Here is a 23,374-nt window from a genome sequence, read left to right on the forward strand (position 1 = left end):
GGAGTGTAGAAGTTTATTAGAGGAAGTCATATCAGTTATAAGGAAGTTGTTAACAATCATCACCTTTGATTCCCGAGACTTTTAAAGTTGCAACATAACAATAGTCGCTTGTTCGGTCTCCATTCTCGGAGGGGGAAGGGGAGTGGCACACAACTACTTTTTTTTAAAGCAAAGTAATTTGTGTTTTGATTATTCTTACACTTTCTTAGAGTTCTGTGGAGTTTGAGAAATACAAAGATTGGAAAAATCTGATTTGGAGATTGCAGTTAAAGCAATCAAAACTTTTTTTGTGATTACAGAAAAGATAGGAAACTAAGTTTTCGCCTGGGAAATAAACCCCGAACTATCGAAACACAAAATCCTTCAATTTCGATGTTGTTGGCTGTCTTGATGTAGACATAAGATCTCGCATTTTACTGTGGATAACATATGTTAGCTTTATGTTGTAAGTAACTCTCCACCTGATAAACAGCAGTGATTTTTGTTGAGCTGACAAGTTATAACGAGAGTAAATTAAAACCAGTTGTAGTACAAATGGTTTATTTTAAAGTGATTACTTTCAGCCACTCTGAACTAAATCATTACCCAGAATTACGAAACAATAGATCTCCAGGTGACCCTGATTATCAGGAACCCGAGACTCAAAGAATTAAAAACATCTGAGTTAATACACAAACCTGGAAATGTAACACCATAACCAAAATATTAAATGTAAAGTAAATGTTAATTAAATGTTTGACTATAGAAGTCCTATTTTGACTCAAAGGAGTCCTATTTTGACTCAAAGGAGTCCTATTTAATAGTTAAACTAGTGGAAAGAACTCTTGCCTGGGAAGGAGAGATTTCATTCAAGTCCTTTTTTCTCCTGATGACCAGGTGTGATCTCTCTAGGCCTCAGATTTGTCATCTGTTTAAGGGAATTTCATAGGTTCACATTTTTCCAAACTGTTTCCCCTGAACACCATTCTGAATCCATTAATACTCTTACTGCCCCAAAACAGTGTTCCATGGCAAATAATTTGGGAGCACATTGGTTTACATCAGGCTTAACTTCTGATTTACTTTTAACCGCAAGACTTCTCAAAACCTTTACTACTGTACTAAGACGCACGTACACTTCCAGGGTGTAAGCTTCCCAGGGAAGGTTATCCAAGCATTTCCTAAACTTACCGGGCCAGAGAGCACATTTTCTCATGGCCAACCTGTTAACGTCTCCTAGGGTATATTTACATAGAACCCAATTGGAAAATTACTGTAGTTGAGCTGAGTCCCCTTTCAGCTCTAAAATTCCCTACATTGTATGCTTCTATGGTGTTCAGATTAAGCTTGGTGGCAACTCACTGGACCAAAGGGCTTATATGTGCCTTAGTAGGATATTGAAGATTCACATAGTTTTCTGTGAACCTTAATGCTTTAATTTATGGCGGAAGAGTATCATCTTTTTTCTGGTCTCTTGATGCTTTTCTATAACTAATTAATTCAAGTTTGGAATTTCATTTTATGGTCAAGTTATTGATTTTATTAAGAATGGCATTATAAAGTTCCAAAAGTAAAGACTTGTTGATGATTGCATTGTTTTTTTTTTTACAGTGATTCCACTTTCTAGTCGTGAATTCTTAACCTATGAAATGTGATAAAAGCCACTTGAAATGTACTTAATAACTAAATAATTTTAAGAGCTTAGATCATTGAAAAGAGTTAAAGGTTAGGGGCTTCCCTGGTGGCGCAGTGGTTGAGAGTCCGCCTGCTGATGCAGGGGACACAGGTTCGTGCCCCGGTCCAGGAAGATCCCACATGCCGCGGAGTGGCTGGGCCCTGTGAGCCATGGCCGCTGAGCCTGCGCGTCTGGAGCCTGTGCTCCGCAACGGGGGAGGCCGCAGCAGTGAGAGGCCCTCTACCGTGCAAAAAAAAAAAAACAGAGTTAAAGGTTAAAATGTAAATACTAAGGCAGTTATTTCTAAATTGCTTACAAACAAGGTCTGTGTTGAATACAATCTCAAATCATTTTGCTAAATTCCCTCAGGTGTCAGTAGCACAACACAACCTGTGTGGCTACTTCTGTCTATTCTTTGTTACTTTGTTAGGGGTGAGTACTGTTAATGTGCTCCTTTGTTTGAGGGGGAGGGGAACAGTACATTTAATTATAATAGGTAAGCCTTAATTCAGGTAAGTTCTGTCCCTGAAATGAAACTATTAAGTATGGAGCTGCTATTTTTGTGTAATAGCTAACAGCTTTTGAAATTTTATTATATGAAAATAAGTACTTTTGATCCCCCTGTCTGAATTGGGATTTCCCTTCTCCTGATTGTGTTTACCTCCCCTTCCCAAACTATCCAAGCCTGAAACCTCAATGATTTTCTTTGCATAGGTCAAAGATACGGTATCACACTTATCAAGGAAAAATTTACATGTAATAATGTGCACTCGTTTTATGTGTACATTATATACACACCCATGTAACCACCACCACAGTCAAGATTTAGAACATGTCGCACACCACCCAGGCCTGTATTGTTATGCTTTTGTTCTCTTTGAATGTTCTCCCTGTCTCTGCATGTCTAAATCCTATCTGTTAAGTTCTAGCTTAAATGCCACCTTGTCTGTGAATCCTTTAATTGCCTCATTTTGAAGTAATTACCTTCTTTTCTGACTTTCCTGTTTACATTTCTTTGAACATTTTTTCTGTCCTTCATGATGGCAAAACCAGCGGCATGCTTATAATAGGCAGTTATATTTGTTGACCAAATAGAAAGTGTAGTATTTCTCAAACTTGACTAAGTCATTCTTATATCATCTTCAGAATTTTGGCCATATCTGCATACTTCCTGTATACTTAGTTTTTTCATATTTATCAATATAACTATTAACATAATTTTAAAGGAAACTTGAAGTAACCACCGTAAATAAAAAGCAGGTATCTGAGATTTCCTGATGTAGTCAGAGGAATTGAAAGAGAATGAAGGGAGAAGAACTTCCTCGCTTGATTTAGTGTCACTTAGCCTTGTCCTTGGGCCCCATAAAATCTTCTCCCATCTGATTGGTGGTCAAAATTTGGGAGGTACTGGCTTAATCAGGGCCTGAGAATTCCTTAGAATTTTATCTGTGAAAGAACTGGGAAATAAAGCCTCAGTTGCAAATTAAAAGGTGTACTGAGTTTCATCTTTGTATTGCATTTTTAAAGTCAAATAGGATCATTATTGAATCGGTAAATGTCTATTTTCTTCAAAAATGTTTTTAATATTAGTAATTACTTTTACAAATAAAACATCTTTTTGTTATTATGGTACATTAGCTTTAAGATAAACCTTTGACTGTAGAGAAATAAATCTAAATTTAAAACCAGTTAAAGCCTTTGATATGACAAAGTGATGATTGTTGATGCAAGAGTGATGAAATGTTAATAATATGTTTATCTGGCAAAGCTCCTACAATAGTAGATGAGGTAGTAAACTTAAAAGAGTCTGATAATCTCCTCTACTTCTTCCTCTCATCAATTATCAAGTTTGAGCTGTATATTTTTATTTCCATCTTGCAGGAGACATTTCCAGCCTTTTTTCTTCTGAGGTAATGAAAAATTCTCCTCTCTTAATGGAGTTTTATATGAACAGGAAAGGAAATAAATTCCCTACTCTTGTTCTATAAAATATACTTTGTATCTCAACTTGCTGACGTTATTTACCGGTATATATCTATATTATGCACTTAGTGTTTAAATTGCCATTGTTTCGTGTTTATGAACAAAAAGTTAGGTAAATAGACCATTTAGTTTGGTGCTATCATTTTCCAAAAACTACTTTACCTGAGTGGTAATACTAGGTAATCTAAAGTTCTGGGATGCAACCTTAATTTGGAAATAAGACAAGAGCCCTTTGGATGATAGTTTTTATTTCATAAAAAAACCTTCACCCAAGCAAGTAATTTCTTTCCTGTGTCTGTACTATAAAATAAAGCAGCATTATAGAAGCAGTGCAAATTCTTATCATTTAAAAGTGACAGCAGACTGTAATCCGAAAAACTATAAAAGCATAGCAGGCTTAGCCCTTTGCATTATACATATAAATAGCCCTACATTTCCAGTTGCTTTTGCTTGTGCTGTTATGTTATGAAAAAACACAGTAAGGTATCAGCCAGCCGAAACCCTTAGTATATGCGTTATTGTGATCAAATTTTCCAGATAGCTTGAATTTTTTATATTATATACCATAAATGCCATCCCATTCTGTAGTTATACTTTTTGCTTATCTTCAACATGATGAAGAGTCATCACTTGGCACAATGGCTTCTCATATACACTTACATGTCTTACAGTGTGTCTCAATTTTTTTTGCGTTTCTAATTATGTTTTTTAATTGAATATTTATGTACAATATTATATAAGTTACAGGTGTACAATATAGTGGTTCACAATTTTAAGTTATACTCCATTTATAGTCATTATAAAATATTGGCTGTAGTCCCCGTATTGTACAATATATCCTTGTATATTATTCCATACATAATAGTTTGTACCTGTTAATCCCCTACCCCTGTTGTCCCTCCCCCTTCCCTGTCCCCACTGGTAACCTCTAGTTTGTTCTCTGTATCTGTGAGTCTGCTTCTTTTTTGTCATATTCACTAGTTTGTTGTACTTTTTAGATTTCACATATAAGTGATATCATACAGTATTTGTCTTTCTCTGACTTATTTCACTTAGAATAATGCCCTCCAGGTCCATTCATGTTGCTGCAAATTGCAAAATTTCATTCTCTTTTTATGGCTGAGTAGTATTCCATTGTGTTCCATACATGTACCACATCTTCTTTAACCATTCGTCTGTTGATGAACACTTAGGTTGCTTTCATATCTTGGCAATTGTAAATAACGCTGTTCTGAACATTGGGTACATGTATCTTTTCCAGTTAGTGGGGGTTTTCCTCAGATATATACCCAGGAGTGGAATTGCTGGATCATATTTTTATGATATTGCTGGTTCTATTTTTAGTTTTTTGAGAAACCTCCATACTGTTTTCCACAGTGGCTGCACCAATTTATACTCCCACCAACAGTGTAAAAGGGTTCTCTTTTCTCCACATCCTCACCAATATTTGTTATTTGTGTTCTCTTTTTTTTTTTTTTGGCTGCGTTGGGTCTTCTTTGCTGCATGTGGGCTTTCTCTAGTTTCGGCGAGTGTGGGCTACTCTTCGTTGTGGTGCGTGGGCTTCTCACTGTAGTAGCTTCTCTTGTTGCGGAGCACGGGCTCTAGGCATGTGGGCTTCAGTAGTTGTGGCTCATGGGCTCTAGAGTGCAGGCTCAGTAGTTGTGGCGCACGGGCTTAGTTGCTCCGCGGCATGTGGGATCTTCCCGGACCAGTGCTTGAACCCGTGTCCCCTGCATTGGCAGGTGGATTCTTAACCACTGCGCCACCAGGGAAACCCTTATTTGTGTTCTTTTTGATGATAGCCATTCTGACAGGTGTGAGGTGATATCTCATTGTGGTTTTGATTTGCATTTCCCTGCTGATTAGCAATGGTGAGCATCTTTTCATGTTCCTGTTGGCCATCTGCATTTCCTCTTTGGAAAAATGTGTATTTAGTTCTTCTGCCCATTTTTAAATCAGGTTTTTTTTTTGATGTTGAGTTGTATGAGCTGTTTATATACATTAGCTATTAACCTCTTATCAGTCATAACATTTGCAAATATTTTCTCCCATTCAGTAGATTGTCTTTTTGTTTTGTGGATGGTTTCCTTTGCTGTGCAAAGGTCCCATTTGTTTATTTTTGCTTTTATTTCCTTTGCTTTAGAGACAGATCCAAAAAAAATATTGGTATGATTTATGTCAAAGAGTGTTCTGCCTATGTTTTCCTCTAGGAGTTTTATAGTGTCTGGCCTTACATTTAGGTCTTTAATCCATTTTGAGTTTATTTTGTATATGGTGTTAGAGAATGTTCTAATTTCATTCTTTTACATGTAGCGGTCCAGTTTTCCCAGCACCACTTATTGAAGAGACCATTTTTTCTCCAATGTACATTCTTGCCTCCTTTGTCATGTCACTGACCATAGGTGCGTAGGTTTATTTCTGGGCGCTCTATTCTGTTCCATTGATCTAGTTGTCTGTTTTTCTACCATAGCATACTGTTTTGATGACTGTAGCTTTGTAGTATAGTCTGAAGTCAGGGAGTCTGATTCTTCCAGCACCGTTTTTCTTTCTCAAGATTGTTTTGGCTATTTGGGGTCTTTTGTGGTTCCATAAAAATTTTTAAATTGTCCTAGTTCTGTAAAAAAAATGCCATTGGTATTTTGATAGGGATTGCATTGAATCTGTAGACTGCCTTGGGTAGTATGATCAATTTAACAACATTAATAATGTTGATGTTAAACAATTTTAAAGTTTCCTTGACAGAGGTTTTTCTCCTGAGGAAAAAAAGAAAATATGGTACTTGCTTTAAAGTTAATGTCTGTCATTTTCAAAGAAGAATAAATATTTAAATGACTTCCATACTGTATACCACCAGTTTCATAGGTGTTACATCAGTTAATCAGGATTTCACCCTTGAGCCTGAATGAGGGGTTCCAGCAGAATTACTTATCTTTTTTTTTAATGGCAACTGGCATTTTATTGGAAGGCTGTCTTCAAAATCTTTGCTCCAAGCCTACCTGATTCTATAATTTGAAGCTGCCAATTTTACGTGATCTGTTAACTGCTTTTTAAATTATGGCTTTTAAGTTATAATAGAGGTGTGGTTTAAAAAGGAATATATTATTTGAGAATAAACTTTTTAGTTTTCTTTTGCTACGTAACATTATCTCAAAATGTAGTGACTTGAAACAATATAAATCTCAGGAGAGACTGGGGAGCCGTTTGTCTCTGAGGTTCTGGCTTGAGATTTTGTGAGGTTGCAGTCATCTAAAGGTTTAATTGGGATTGGAGAACCCCCTTCCAAAGTGGCTCACTCACCTTCTGGGAAGTTCTTTCTGTTTGTTGAAGGGAGGCCTCAGTTCCTCCCACAGGGGCCTCCCCACAGGGATGCTTGAATGTCCTTTTGGCATAAAGGCTAGCTTGCCCCAGAATAAGAGATCCAAGAGACATCAGGGTGGAAACCACAATGTCTTTTATGGCCTTGTTTTCACTTCTGCAGTATTCTATTTATTGTTCACATAGGCCAGCAGTGATTTCAGGAGGAGACTACACAAGAGCTTGAGGATCATCGGAGGCCATCTTGGAAGCTAGCTACCACATCTTGTAAAGCTAGTATGTGAACATGTCACTAAGTAATAAACAGTACATATTTACTCAAAATGCAGTTTATACACAGCTTATGCTTTTAGAAAGGATATTCAGAGATTAACTTACCATGCCACTTGAAGATTACTAAACAAAGCAAGTACTTTATCAACTAAATTCTTAGTCTCCATGGTTCTTTGGGAATGATGGGATGACTGGGTTCAGATGTAACACTGAAGATACAGGTTTTATTCATTTTGATTTTCTTCTTATGAGACGAAGGAGGGGCGAAAAATGCCACATATTACACAGCTGCTATTTGATTTTCTTTAGGGATACTATTCATTCATATACCTTTAAAAATTGAATTTATTTAATACCATAAAGAGGGAATAAATCATGTGTTTTTAAAAGTATAGAAAAAGTATGCAGTGAAAAGTCTCCGTCTCCCAGGCCCCCATCCACCCAAGTTCCCACCTGGCCTCCAGGAAGTAATCAGCTTTACTGTTGTCTTGTGTGTTCTTTCAGAGCTATACCATATGTATGCTGATTATATGAATATATATTCTCCCCTTTTTATATTAATGGTAGCATTCTGTAAACAGTATTCTGCACCTTGATTTTTTACCTCATATGTCTTAGGAACATTTTCTAAATCAATTAGACTTTATTCTTTTTACCACTGGAGTATATTCTATTGTCATTCAGTTTTTAATATTTATTGGTTATTTACTGTAGGTCAAGCACTGCTAGGAGCTGGGGATGTGAAAGCTAAAATGATAGATAAAGACTGTGTCACAGGGATTAACACCACTGGGAGTCACAGTTCGATTACAGTGAAGCAAAGTAAGTTCTATGATAGGGGAAGTACAGTGTATAGTTGGAGTCCACAGAAAGATGTATGTATGTGAATGTTGGGGAGATATAAAGGTCAGGGAAGACTTCCCAAAGAGGGTAATATCTGAAGCCTGAAGGATGAGAAGGTTCTAGCCAGGTTAAGTTATGATTCAGTGTTTCAGGCAGAAAGAGTTTTTTAAAAAGACTTTATAACATATTACAAAGCTGTAGTAATCAAAACACTGTGGTACTGGCATAAAGACAGAATAGAATAGAAAGCCCTGAAATAAACCCTGGTGTATATATGGTCAAATGATCTTTGAGAGAAAAGGAGTTGTTTAATTGGTATAGAGTTTCAGTTTCGCAAGGTGAAAAAGTTCTGGAGATTAATTGCACAATTTGAATATACTTAATAACACTGAACTGTACACTTAACAGTTGTCAGTGTGGTAAATTTTATGCATTTTTACCACAATTGAAAAAATGACATTAAACTTTTCAAAATGTGGCATATATGCATTTTGAAATACTATCCTGTAATGTAAGCCATGTTTCCAAATATTGACAAATGGTACTGTTTAAAGAATGAGCCAGGTCAGAGGGGTTGAATCAGAAGGTATTGTGCAGAGGCATAGCATTTCAAATATAGTTTGACAGAAAAACTTTAGGTGATGAAAAGGAGTACAGGGCCTATCCAGAGAAGAAATAGCATATGTAAAAGCACTGAGGTGGGGGCTTCCCTGGTGGCGCAGTGGTTGAGAGTCCACCTGCTGATGCAGGGGACACGGGTTCGTGCCCCGGTCCGGGAAGATCCCACATGTCGCGGAGTGGCTGGGCCCATGAGCCATGGCCGCTGAGCCTGCACGTCTGGAGCCTGTGCTCCGCAGTGGGAGAGGCCACAACAGTGGGAGGCCCACGTACCGCAGAAAAAAAAAAAAAAAAAAAAAAAAAGGACTGAGGTGGAAGGGAGCAAGTCTTTGAACAGTTGACTAGTGTTAAAGAAAAAATATTCAGTGACACTTCTTAAGATGGTAAGGCCAACCTTATTCAGTATCATCATCATAGGTGTAGGGACCACTGCAATGGCATTTTACAGTGGAAGAGAGAGATTGGCCTCAACTCTCAGCGTGGGCACGTGGGACTTTATAGCCAAGGAGTAGTTGAGGGTCAGTGGATGGAAAACTACTCTTAAGAGGAAGCATCAGGAGTAAGAGGGGATTCTGGTTAAAACCAACCTAACAGGATTCTTGCTGCAGACAGACCAGGATGATCAGTAGTTGGAGGGTGAGGATCCTGATCAGATGTTGAGGGTGGAGGATTCTGGTTAAACTGACATAGCAGTGTTCTTGAAAAAACTATATTTTATAAGAAAGTGCACAGATGGGCCCAGGAGAAGGTTCAGACCCTGGCCAAAGTTTGGTCAAGCAAAGAATCTTTGTCACTAGGTTTTGCTTAGCTAGAACAGAAATATGTATTAAGATTGAAATCTAGGGTCTAGTTTATGAAAAGACTTTAATCATATGATTAAAAGCTTGCATGTATATACTTTCTAAGTGATTGAATGTCACAGCTGTAGCAGTGATGAGAGTACTTCCTACATGCTAAGTAAGCACTGGGCTGAAGTGCTTTTCATGGTATATGAACTTATTTTTCTGAGCTTCCAGCAGGGAGTTATATGCTCAAACTCTTTTTTGCTGTGTAAAATTAATTGGCTGTTAGAAAGCTGAAGGTAGTGAAAGATACATGGCTATTGTACTAGTCCAGGTGGAAACTATTCAGAAGCCATGGTTAAAAGGCCATTCTGAATGATACTGTCTACCACAGTCAACTTCAGCTGAAGAAAAAAAAAGCTGAATTTGTTGATAGATTTGAATATGAGAATAGGGAATAAAGCCACAGCTCATGCTGTGTGATTGTGTGATTGGGAAGATGATGGTGCTGTTTTACTTCAGTAGTGAAGTAAAAACAAAAACAGGACGATGACGTTCAGAGAATAATAATAGCAGTGCTTGACAGGTTTCTTGTATTGGAGTGACATCCTAAAGGAATTTAACAGAGTACAGTGACTGAAACGGAAAGTAAGGAGAGTCTAATAATAATGATAACAGTTGATGGTTTTATCAGTGCTTTGGAGGGTACCTAGTTTTCATAAAGGGCCTCTGAATAAAGATCAAGCAATACCTTATTTTGGTTCTGATTCTATTAGGTGCTTCAGAATTTACCACAGTATCTAGAGTTGGGCTTCCCTGGTGGCGCAGTGGTTGAGAGTCTGCCTGCCGATGCAGGGGACACGGGTTCGTGCCCCGGTCTGGGAGGATCCCACATGCCACGGAGCGGCTGGGCCCGTGAGCCATGGCCGCTGAGCCTGTGCGTCCGTAGACTGTGCTCCGCAACGGGAGAGGCCATAACAGTGAGAGACCCGCGTACTGCAAAAAAAAAAAAAAAAAAAAAAAAAAAAACCCACAAAAAAACGAAGTATCTAGAGTTAATTCTCTTGCAGAGTAATAATACCTCAGCAAGGTTTTGTTCTTTCATATATGTGTTATTAATACTTTTGTTCTATTTTTACCTTAACCATAAAACGTGAGACGGAATGAACATTGGAAGAGATGTAGAAGCAAGGCAGGTCTGCTGTAGGTAGTACCTCATTTTTCTCTGTGAAGTTTTCCTGATGTCCTTCAGATTAATTCTAGTCTCTTTCCTTTACCCATCAAGGGTTTTAACACTTGCAAGGCTACTTACTATGTAGCACCATTGTTTCATAGCTTTGAGCAAACCTATGTGCACAAACACACGCATGGTTTGTGTACAGTGTGAATGCTTTTTTGTAAATCCCTGTATGTAAAATTACTCAGCTAAAGTGTTGATGCCTCCCTGCTTGTGTAGTATTTTGCTCCTATCCTTTATATGCATAGGCATTGATTGAATCTGCATCTTAGTGAACACGTATGTGTGTATGTTTTACTCCTCATGATTATACTTTTGGAGCAGTTTCAATAAAATTCACAAAGGAAAATAAACCTTATTGTGTAGGATTTTTTTCAGTTGGGAAAAAAATTATATCTTTTTTCACAGGGAATAAAATTTGTTTACAGATACTCGAACTTAAATACATTACAGAAAAATTTGTTTAGTGTATACAGTATAGTATTTTTATGTTAATTTGTATAGCAACCAGTCTTTATTTTAAAGTTGAATAGTAAAATTAATAGTATATTGTTCATTAATTTTTTAATGCTGAGACCATTATTGTTAAAGTACTAATTTTAAAAAAATGAAATTTTATTTGAAACAATTGATTAACTTAATATGGTGGGTTTAACTGTACTGTAAAGATTATTTTTGCTTCTTTTACTTTATTTCTAGTAATTTATTTTAGTTAAGAAAATATTTCTTTCAAAGTTTAAGCAAAATCATTATTCTTCATTATTAAATGAAGAAAATAGCTACAAATGAACATATTTATTTTGAGAAAGATACTTTCTGAAAAGTGATGTTTTAAATAAACTTGGAAAAGTACTTGATAGGTTAGCTGAAAGTTAGATGTGTCCTTTATCTTGTTTCACATCTTTCTTTTTAATCACTCTGACTAGCTACTCAGTTTTATCATTATTGTTCTTACGTACAAAAACACAAGCACTGTTTTCTTGCTTCTTCCTAATTGAAAACAAACCAGAACATGGTCAATCTAGATAATTTAGATTTTCTTTAAGTGTATTATTCTGATATTTACTCTCAGGCTGACTTACCCTTGCCACCTAAAACATTTCTGTTTCATCCCCCCTCCCATCCCCATCGATAGGGAAATCAAGCAGATTTTAATATTAGCAAATGCCAAACTTCAAAAAGGTATGTTTAAAAAAGGCATATGATAAGTCCTAAAGGCAAAATTCAGTTGTTTTAGATTCTCAGTTTTAAATTATCAACACAACCATTTCTTTCTATAGATATGTTTAATACAAATATGACTAACCTAGAATATGTAATTGAATTATCAGTGATGCCCATAGGTTTCATGAAAATGTGGGAAACTTCTTTGAAACACTTATTTTCTGAACTATTATTTTGTCCCCTCGTACTTAGCAGCCCTCATGAATTATATCTCCCTTTCCCAAAAGAGAAACAAAATAAAACCTGTCTTTACTGGGTCTTGTAAAGCATCCCTTGGGTGCTTAATAATAGAATTTATAAACTAGATCCTACAGGATTCATCAGCCCTGGGCATCATTAATTTGGGGAAGCCACACCTGTAATTGTTTTTGGAGACACAACCCAAACCTGTAGCACCTCTCTAGGATTTAATTCCACTTGAGAGCGTATTTTTACTTGTTTAGAATTGTTTTCTCAGACAAGTAGATTGTACATACTATATATAGTTCTTGTACATACTATATGTATTATATATAGCAATACTATGTATGGTTCCTCTTCCACTCTAGTCATTTATTGAATTAGAATCACTGTTTTACATGTAACAACCAAAACAAAACCTTTTACATCCGAATTTATAGTCATTTAGCCTTACACTTTAACTTAAACACTTGCAATATCAAGCAATGAGCTAGGTGGGGGTATTCAGAGTTGAGCTTTTGTCCCTGTGCTTAACTCAAGGTCTGGAAGGAACAACAGAGATATTATGTACTTACATTATTACAGTTTTTTTTTTTTTTTAAGAAATAAGTGCAACAGGAAAAGAAAATACAGTGTCTAAAAACTGGGGAGGTAAAGAGTCAAGAAAGGCTAGATAGCCTGAACAGGTTTTCAAAAATGAAAAACAGAGGAGAGGTAGGATATGCCAGTCAGAAGAATTAAGAGCTGTAATTTAAAAGTAGTTCAGAAAGGTAAGTGATTAAGGACCAGATGCAGGAGTCAGCCTGCCAGAGTTCTGCCAGGTTCCTCCCTTTACTCTCTGTGGAACGTCAAACACTAAAGCATTCATATGTACGTGGACCCATGAGCATACCTGCTTCATGGATTTGTTGTGAAGATTACATGAGATAATTCGTGTAAAAGAGCTTAGTGTAGTGCCTGCCACGGAGTAATTAATTCCTAAGTCAGTTGCTGTAAATATCATCATCTTGAATAATGTATGGGCAATGTTTATTTGCCAGGTGTGCTTTGGGGGCAGGATGGTTATCTTTAACTCAGGGCATATGCTTAGTGTTCAGTATTATAGCTGTTTACTACTTGATGCTTACAGTAGAATCCCAGCTACCCAGTAATGGATCATTTTAAATTGTAATATGTGCCCACGCTTTTCTATTTTCTAAATTACTTTTCTTCATATTGCTTATGTGTCACAGAAATCACAGAATTTAAAGCTACAAGGAACCTTAAGTTACCACTTTTATAGAATTCAAAGACTGTTTTTAACAGATGTATAATTTTGTATATGTCTATGGGAAGAAAAAGCAATTAAATCAAGTTTGTTGTTTTTCACTCTGATGGAACGCTGGGATTCTTAATTTTTCATATCTTAGGTTTTAATTTTTATAGTTTTTACTGAAAGCAAAAGTGAAAATATAGCTAAATATAGTAAAACTCTGTCAGAATTTTCTTCAACATGAGATTGTCACCTAATTAATTTTAAAAGATTAGACCTCTGGGAGTATCATACTTAACAGATTTCCTTTCACAAGGGCTAGAATGACATTTTTCACATTAAGAAATTATGCCTAATACTGAAGCTTAAACTGAACTAATTTATAATTTGGTAAATTATAAATATAAATATTAAATATAATTGGATACAGCACAATTTTTATAGGTGCTCTTAGAATCTTTTAATTTTTTAAAGCACTTAATAGCAATTATGAATAGTCTGTTTGAAGAGAGTGCATGTTGGCTACGCTGGTTAGAAAAATAGAACTAATTCTGTTTTCTACAAAGCTTTTCTCAGAGAAACAAAGCAAAATGGTTTGTGAACTGTGTTCACATTGACTAATTCATTTATTCAAAGCATTTGAGGGCCTACTATGTGTTAGTCACTTTTATGGGACTGCTGATACAGGAATGAACAAGTCCAGTAGGGCTCCTGATCTCATGACATTTGCATTCCAGTGAGGGAGGGTAGATAGGAAACAAGCCAATAAGTAGGATAATTTCAGACTGTAATAAGTGCTAGGAGGGTAATCATGTGATATTCTGGAGTAGATGTTAAGCCTGTGGGCCGAGTGTGGGCTACTTGAGAAATGCTTCTCTGAGGGTTTGATATTACTTGGAGATGGGAAGGAATTTGCCTCACAAAGAGTTGACCTAAGAATTTCCGCGTGTGGAGAATAGCAAATGCAAGATGCCCTGCAATGCAAAGCATGTTGCTGTATTTGAGTTTGGATGTTCTAATAATGATACAATGTGATTTTACAAGATCTCTGGCTTCTCTGTGGACGATAGCGCTCAAGAATAGAAGCAGGATTCAGTGGTGTGCTAGAGTTGACGCCAACCAGTTAGAAGAATAGAAGAGGAAATAATAGAAGAGGTGGTAATATATTTAGGCTATATCAGTTAAATGCTATTTGAAACTGTAAAACTAGAGGAGATAACTTAAGGGAGAGAAGAGAGGAGAGCTCCTGATTGAGCCTTGAAGTACTTTAGCATTTAAAAAATAATAAAATAAAATAAAATTCGACTAGAGAAAAGAAGCCTACATAGACTGAAAAAGACTGATTAGAGAAGTCAGAACATACCTTGAGAGCCAAGAGCAAAGTACTGAATGCTGCTGAGAAGTTAAGATGATGGGCTAGAGAAGTGACCTTTGGTCACTTTCCTGGTGACCTTTACATGGGTGGTTTTCTTGGAGGGACAGCATCGTGAGGCATTTTTGAGTGGGCTGAAGAGTGAATAGGAGATAAGGGCGTGGAATAGTGAGTACAGAGAAATCTTTCCAAAAGGTTTGTAATAATAGAGAACAGAGAAATGGGTTGGCAGCCAGAGAGCCTATGGGGGTGAAGGGGAGGCTGTTAATTTTAGTTTTTCACCATGAGAGATTCCAGGGCTTATATGTAGCATGATCCTGTAGGGAAGGAGAAACTGGTACTGAGGGAGGAGAGAAAGCCAATAAAGCACTTGGGGAAAAGTCTTGAGAAGGCAAGAGGAGATGGAATCCAGAACACGGCAGAAGGAGGAGGGTCCTTTGTTCCTCACAGCAGGAGGGAAAGTGGAAAATATGGATATAGGTGGAGATAGGTTTGTAGATTTGCTGGAGGGAATGTAAGAGCGTTCCTTGTTCTTCTGTTTTCTTACATAATTTGAAGCTTGGTCTTTAGCAGTGATGGAGAAAAGGTGGTATTAGAACTTTGAGAAGGGAAGGTATGAAATAGTTGTGTCAGGCAGGTAAGGTTATAAAGGAAACGTGGTGGATTAGAACAGTGTTGAGTGTTTGAGGTTTGTGTTTCTCAATTTAAAGGGCAGTTGGTCAGGCTAGTTGTATAAGTTTTCTCTGGCGATGTTCAGGTGCTTGGGTTCAGGCATAACTGAGCTCAACCAGAAGTGGAATTTCCAGGTAAGTGTTATAGAGGGAGTAAGAAAGACACTTCACTCCCTGGCCCTGAGGTAGGATTGGGTATAAGAAGGAAAAAAGTCTCCATGAGAGTGAAGGGCAGTGGTTCAGTTAGAACTCTAAAGCCAGATTGCTTAAGTGTAGATCCCTGGCTCTGCCATTTAACTGTGTCACGTATATTTCTGTGCCTAAGTTTCTTTATCTGTTAATGTTGACAGTAATAATGTTAGGTACCTATACCTCAAAAGATCGAGTAGGATTAAATGAATTGAAATATGCAAAGCATTTGAACAGTGTCTGGCATTTAGTTAAGCACAATATAAGGTTAGCTAAGATGCTGCTACCTCTGCTGCTTTGAAGGTCTTATCCTTAGAATATACTTAAGACCAGCAGGTGGCAGGACCTGCAGAGAAAAGCTGAAGATCTGTTGATCCCGTGTTTGGAGTTTCCTAGCATATATACCATTTGAAGGTTTGAGATTGGGTCAGATTGGGGGAAGTACCGAGCATCAGGGTTCTAGTGGGTGATCTTAACCTATTTGTGAAAGACCTGGTAGGTGTTTTCTTCTATCTGTATTGTTAGCCCTCCAGGGAAGTTACTAATTTTCTGGAGTAACTAGCTTCATAAGTTGGTTGAATAAATGATTTGCTAAAGATTATTTAGTGAAAGTGGCAACATTGAAATTCAGAACTTTTGGTCAAAATGAAATAGATTTGTCAATAATGGCCACATTCCTTTGTTAGATGGTAACAATTACTGGTTGATAATTTTTCGTTTCGTCAAAAAATTTTGGAAAAAGCATCTTTATAGCATTTTTTTAGGTGCTTTTTCTTTCATAATCAACAAATAGGGTTTTTCCCCTGCATTGCATGATGCTTTAAATAATTTATTCATATACATCCTTGGGATGTGGTAGAACACTTGGACAGTCCCCGGGTATATCTTTAGAATTGGTTAATACTGAGTAGTTCCTGCAGGAAGCGTAAGATTTTGCTTTTGATGTTCTACGTAGTATTATATGTGTCCCATGCTGTATGTACTCTTTTTAATCATATTTAAGAATTTAGAATTTTTTAGCTAAATAAGAAAATCCAAATTTCTTACCTGACTCAACTTTTTTACCTGTAAACATGTACAAGAGTTATAAACCCCAGAAACTTAGCTGGTCATTACTGGTTGGGATTTTTTTTTTAATATATATAAATACCAAATAAAAAAAGTATGTCTGAAAATGTCAACTGAGGTAACTTAGCTTCACAATTATATTAATACCCCAATTACAGATAACTCATATTTTCATTGTTAGAAATTACTAGTAAATTGATTTTCAGATTAATCTTCCCCATGCACAAATATTGTATATCTTCAAAATAGATGTTATCTCTTATACTGGAAATACTGCTAAGGAAAAAAATGTCCCTGTCAGTAAAATTTATACATGTGCTTTACTGTGTCTACCACTAGTACATTCTTAGGTTTATCAATTAGAATTTATAGTTATTTTATACTGTTTTTATACACCTTCAGAAAATCCAATCAAGTTGATTTTTTCCCCCAAGTTGAATTGGTTTTGCAGTTCTTTCTTCTCTGGTTTTTCAGAAGAAAAATTATAAATGTTTTATAAATGTTTTAGTTTGTGTTCATTCTAGCCTTCATTCCATATTTCACTATGTATTACTATTTATTAGTTATCAAATTTTATAGCTTTAAATGTTTTCGTATGTCAGTCTTTTGTATCTGAAGCGCATATTGCAGTGTGTTTGTTTATAGTTGTGGTTAAATCTGATTTTAAAAATTTTTAGAAACCATAGATTAATGATAAAACAGCTTACAGAATTTTTAATTTATTCCCAGTCTTAACCATTACACTTAAACCACTTTGTATGAATCCAGCTTGAGCTTCATTCACTATTGTAAGTTATGTGCTGTGTAGCATACGAATATATATAAAACATAGTTTCTGCTCTCAAAGACTTCTACCCTAGAAGGAGAATTACATATCCAACTCTTCTATAAAACAAAATCAATTTTGAAATGGAAGGTAGTTGAGATAATTTTTGATTCACTTATTTAAATTTCACAGTCACCTTGGATTTCACAGAGTAGTTCTTCAAAATACTGCTTTATGTTTAGTTTGCTGCTCTGAGAGTCCAGACCATGAAGATATAACTATAAAGTGGGTTTTTTTCCTCATAAACTTTATATTAAGTCCAAGGGTCAAATACCACAGTTTTGGGCTTCCCTGGTGGTGCAGTGGTTGAGAGTCCGCCTGCCAATGCAGGGGACACGGGTTCGTGCCCTGGTCCGGGAAGATCCCACATGTCGCGGAGCGGCTGGGTCCGTGAGCCATGGCCGCTGAGCCTGTGCGTCCGGACTCCGCAATGGGAGAGGCCACAGCAGTGAGAGGCCCTCGTACCGCAAAAAAAAAAAAAAAAAAAAAAAAAATCACAGTTTTACAGAGAAAAATGGATTAACTGTCTTAAAGGATTTACTTTACTTTATTCTCCAGTCCCACCGCTCCCAATGGGAAAAGCATCAATAAATCAGGTATATTCTCTCTAGTCAGCATCCAGACATACTGCTTGGCACATGGTGTAGTGAAGTGAATAATTTCATATGTCAAGTGACTCTGTATTTAAGGTGATATTCTCTCCAAAGACGGGATTTAGGATTTGTCTGGTTTTGTTTTTATGGATTAAAGAGTTGAGATAGAGAATTGGGAAGTGCGTATTGCTTCTTTTTGGCATAACCTTAACCAGGGAAATTTTGATTTAATAAATTAAGAGAATTTTAGCTTTTTTCAGGCAAACAGGTTTTTATTAATATAGAGTACATTCTCTAGGGTTGTGATTCTTAGCCTTTTTGAGGATTACTTTAAAAACTATTTTTGACAATATTATAAAAGTAGGCTATTCCCCAATAAAATGTAAGATGTAAATTTTGCATGTAATTTGAGGTAATGCGCAAATCCCTAAAGCCCATTTTTATATGTATACATATATCTATATGTGTGTATATCTTACATATATAGATAATATATCTTACATATATACACATGTATATAGCTCTGTACCTTTACTGAGATATAATTCACATACTATACAAGTCACCTATTTAAAGTGTATAATTTAGTGGTTTTCAGTACATTCACAGAGCTGTGTAACCATCCTTATAACAATTTTTTATTGAAGTATAGTTGATTTACAATGTTGTGTTAATTTCTTCTGTACAGCAAAGTGATTCAGTTATATATATGTATACATTATTTATATCCTTTTCAATTATGGTTTATCATAGGCTACTGAATATAGTTCTCTGTGCTATACAGTAGGAGCTTGTTGTTTATCCATTCCATATATAATAGCTTACATCTGCTAACCCCAGCATCCCACTCCAACTCTCCCCCAATCCCCTCCCCCTTGGCAACCACAAGTCTGTTCTCTATGTCTGTGAGTCTGTTTCTGTTTCATAGATAGATTCACTTGTCTCATCTTTTAGATTCCACATATAAGTATTATATGGTATTTGCCTTTCTCTTTCTGTCTTCACTTAGTGTGATAATCTCTAGTTGCATCCATGTTGCTGCAAATGGCATTATTTTGTTCTTTTTTATGGCTGAGTAGAATTCCATTGTATATATACCACATCTTCTTTATCCATTCCTCCTGTCGATGGACATTTAGGTTGTTTCCATGTCTTGGCTATTGTGAATAGTGCTGCTATGGACATATGAACTCTTTGGATTAGAGTTTTGTCTGGATACATGCCCAAGAGTGTGATTGCTGGATCATATGGTAATTCTGTTTTTAGTTTTCAGAGGAACCTCCATACTGTTTTCCACAGTGGCTGCACCAACTTACATTCCCACCAACAGTGCAAGAGTGTTCCCTTTTCTCCACATCCTCTTCAGCATTTGTTACTTGTGGAGTTTTTAATGATGGCCATTCTGACTGGTGTGAAGTGATATCTCATTGTAGTTTTGATTTGCATTTCTCTAATAACTAGTGATGTTGAGCATCTTTTCATGTGCCTATTAGCCATTTGTATTCCTTCTTTAGAGAAATGTCTATTTAGGTCTTCTGTACATTTTTTTGATTGGGTTGTTTGTTTCTTTATTGTCAAGTTCTATGAGCTGTTTGTATGTTTTGGAAGTTAAGCCCTGTCAGTCGCATCATTTGCAAATGTTTTCTCCCATTCTGTAGGTTGTCTTTTCGGGTTTTTTTTATGGTTTTCTGTGCTCTGCAAAAGCTTGTAAGTTTAATTAGGTCCTATTTGTTTATTCTTGTTTTTATTTCTATTGCCTTGGAGACTGACCTAAGAAAACATTTGTACGATTTATGTCAGAGAATGTTTTGCCTATGATCTCTTCTAGGAGAGATGTCTTATGTTTAAGTCTTTAAGCCATTTTGAATTTATTTTTGTGCATGTTGAGAGGGTGTGTTCTAACTTCATTGATTCACATGCGGCTGTCCAACTTTCCCAACACCACTTGCTGAAGAGACTTTTTCTCCATTGTGTATTTTTGCCTCCTTTGTTGAAGACTAATTGACCGTAGGTGTGGGGGTCTTATAATTAATTTTAACATTTTTGTCATTTCCAAAAGAAACCCTGTTCTCATTAGGAGTTGCTTTCTGTTTCTCCCCAATTCACTCCCCTCTCTACCCTAACCAAAAGCTAATTACTTTCCATCCCTGAAGACTTGTCTATTCTGGACAATTTATATAAATGGAATTATAAAATACATGGTTTCTTTCACTTAGCAGAATGTTTTCAAGGTTCATCCATATCATAGTATGTAACAGTACTTCATTCCTTTTTATCCTTGAATAATATTTCATTGTTTTTTATTTATCCACACATCAGTTGATAGACATTTGAGTTGTTTCCCCTTCTTGGCCATTATGTATAATGCTTCTTTGAACATTCGTGTACAAGTTTTTGTGTGGACATGTTTTCATTTCTCTTGAGTATGTGTACCATACCCAGGAGTAGAATTGCTGGGTTGTATGGTAATTCTATGTTTAACATTTTGAGAACTGCCTGACTGTTTTCCAAAGCAGCTGCACCAATTTACATTCCCACCAGCACTGTACAAATGTTCCAGTTTCTCCATATCTTTGCCAATACTTATTATTGTCTTTTTTATTATAGCCATCCTAGTATCTTGTGGTTCTGATTTGCATTTCCCTGATACTTAATGATGTTGAGTATCACTTCATGGGCTTTTTGGACATTTGTGTATCTTCTTCGGAGAAATGTCTATTCATATTCTTTGCCCATTTCAAAGTTATTTGTCCTTTTATTATTGACTTGTAAGAGTTCTTTATATATCTAGTTCAGGTCCCTTATCAGAAATATGGGAGATAGGGCTTCCCTGGTGGCGCAGTGGTTGAGAGTCCGCCTGCCAATGCAGGGGACACGGGTTCGTGTCCCGGTCCGGGAGGATCCCACATGCCGCGGAGCGGCTGGGCCCGTGAGCCATGGCCACTGAGCCTGCGCGTCCGGAGCCTGTGCTCCGCAACGGGAGAGGCCACAACAGTGAGAGGCCTGCAAAAAAAAAAAAAAGAAATATGGGAGATATATTTTCTTCCATTCTGTCAGTTGTCTTTTCACTTTGTTGATGGTATCTTTTGAAGCAGAGAAAGGTTTTTAATTTTGATGAAGTCCGGTTTATTTTCTCCTTGCTTGTGTTTTTATTGCTTATGCTGCTTTTAGTGTTATTTCTGAGAAATCCTAAGAAGACCTAGCTCTGGGCCTTGAGGATTTACTCCTGTACTTTCTTCTAAGAGTTTTATAGTTCTAGCTGTTACATTTAGATCTGTGATTCATTTTGAGTTGATTTTTGTATAGGTGTGAGGAAGGAGTCCACTTCATTCTTCTACATATGAATATCCAGTTATCCCAAAGCCATTTGTTGAAAGACTTTTTAACCCTCATTTAATTGTATTGGCTAGTTCTTAGATCCTTTTGCAGATCCACAAACCCAGCTCTAGGGAAGGGTGCAAAGTGAAAAGTCAGATAGGACACCAAAAAGGTGGAGAGGCCACATTATTTATTTATTTATTTATTTATTTATTTATTTATTTATTTTTGGCTGTGTTGGGTCTTCATCGCTGCACATGGGCTTTCTCTAGTTGAGGCGATGGGGGCTCCTCTTCATTGTGGTGTGCGGGCTTCTCATTGCGGTGGTTTCTCTTGTTGTGGAACACGGGCTCTAGGCACACAGGCTTCAGTAGTTGTGACACACGGGCTCAATAGTTGTGGCTTGCAGGCTCTAGAGCGCAGGCTCAGTAGTTGTGGCACACAGGCTTAGTTGCTCTGTGGCATGTGGGATCTTCCCAGACCAGGGATCAAACCCGTGTCTCCTGCATTGGCAGGCGGATTCTTAACCGCTGTGCCACCAGTGAAGTCCCCACATTGATTTTTAAGTTGAGCCTTGATTCCTTGTTACTACTGCACATTAGTTACCTATTCTATTGCTGTGTAACAAATTACCCCCCAACTCAGTGGCCTAAAACAACAAAATTTCTCTAGGTCATGAATTTGAGAGACTTAGCTATGTAGTTCTGGCTCAGGATCTCTCATGAAATCAGTCAAGATGTCAGTTGGTACTACAGTCAAATCAAGGCTTTCTTAGGGATGAAGGATCTGCTTCTAAGGTGGCTCCTTCACGTGGCTGTTGGCAGAAAGCCTCGGTTCCTTACCACAGAAACCTCTCCATAAGGTTCATTGAAGTGCCCTCGGGATGTGGCAGCTGGCTTTCCCCAGATCTAGTGATCTAAGAGAGAGAGTAGGGAGGAAGCTGAAGTGCTTTTATGACCTAGTCTTGGCCATTACAAATTGTCACTTCTGCCTTACTGTTTTCGTTAGAATTGAGTCCCAGAATCCAGCTCACAGGGCTGGAGAATTAGGCAGTGCTTTTTGAAAGTAATATCAAAGAATTTGTGGACATATTTTAAACTATCTCATATACTCGTCAGTTTTATTAAAAGTTTTATTAATTCCAAACAGCTTATGTTCTTTCATACTATATGCCCATTATCGCTTAATAAAATTAGATGATCTCCAAGTCATTCATTTCTTTTTCTTTTTCCTGTTGTTGTTGTTGTTATTGTTTTAATGTCCTTGATGTTTCTAATATAACCAGTCAGTGCATTTTAGGATCAAAACAAAGTAGAGGAGTATGTATCAGAATGTTATATCAGCAAATATGACAAAGAAATAACATGATTTCTAAAATGAAATAAGTACAGGAATATTTCCTCCTTTATAAATCCCTAAGTCCTCACAGCCATTTTTCCAGTTCCTAGAAAGCAACACATAAGTAGTTATCTTTGAAGCTGTCTTTGAATACTTCCATGAACCTGCGTACTAGCTGACTGAAGTTTTGATCACTCCTAACTCAAGAAACATTTAAAAGTTAGCCATTAATTCTGAACCCATTTTAATACTTTACTTTGTAACTTTGGTTCCTCCTGCAGACTTTTTTTGTAGGTGATGATTTTACATGACTTTGGAATTTGCCTCTAGTGGGACGCTGTGGGAGGATGAACACAGAAGAGCTGGAGTTATTGAGTGACTCCAAATACAGAAACTATGTAGCTGCAATTGATAAAGCACTAAAGAATTTTGAATACTCCAGTGAATGGGCAGATTTGATATCGGCACTTGGAAAACTTAATAAGGTATGTCTGTCTTACTCATTTTATAAAATGGAGTAAAAATCAGAAATCTGCATCTGTATTTACTGAATTTCTCTCAACTTTGAAGTAAAGAATTTAAAAACATAACTAAACCTCAGAATTACTTTTGACTCTGCTATTTTACTTCATGAGTTG

The 23,374-nt window shown here is 36.7% G+C and overlaps 1 protein-coding gene across 12 annotated transcripts in view; it reads left to right on the forward strand.

Moving 5' to 3' along the window:
• Positions 1 to 23,374, forward strand: part of DOP1A (DOP1 leucine zipper like protein A) — a 122,394-nt gene that overhangs the window by 584 nt on the left and 98,436 nt on the right. For all 12 annotated transcript variants that reach the window (XM_060283797.1, XM_060283795.1, XM_060283796.1 and 9 more), the window contains exon 2: positions 23,018 to 23,221. In XM_060283797.1, coding sequence (XP_060139780.1) covers positions 23,084 to 23,221 — 138 coding nt within the window. In that variant the 5' untranslated portion in view covers positions 23,018 to 23,083. The remainder of the gene's footprint in view (positions 1 to 23,017; positions 23,222 to 23,374) is intronic.

The sequence above is a fragment of the Globicephala melas genome, chromosome 14, assembly GCF_963455315.2.
Source record: "Globicephala melas chromosome 14, mGloMel1.2, whole genome shotgun sequence".
NCBI classification, from domain to species: Eukaryota; Metazoa; Chordata; class Mammalia; order Artiodactyla; family Delphinidae; genus Globicephala; species Globicephala melas.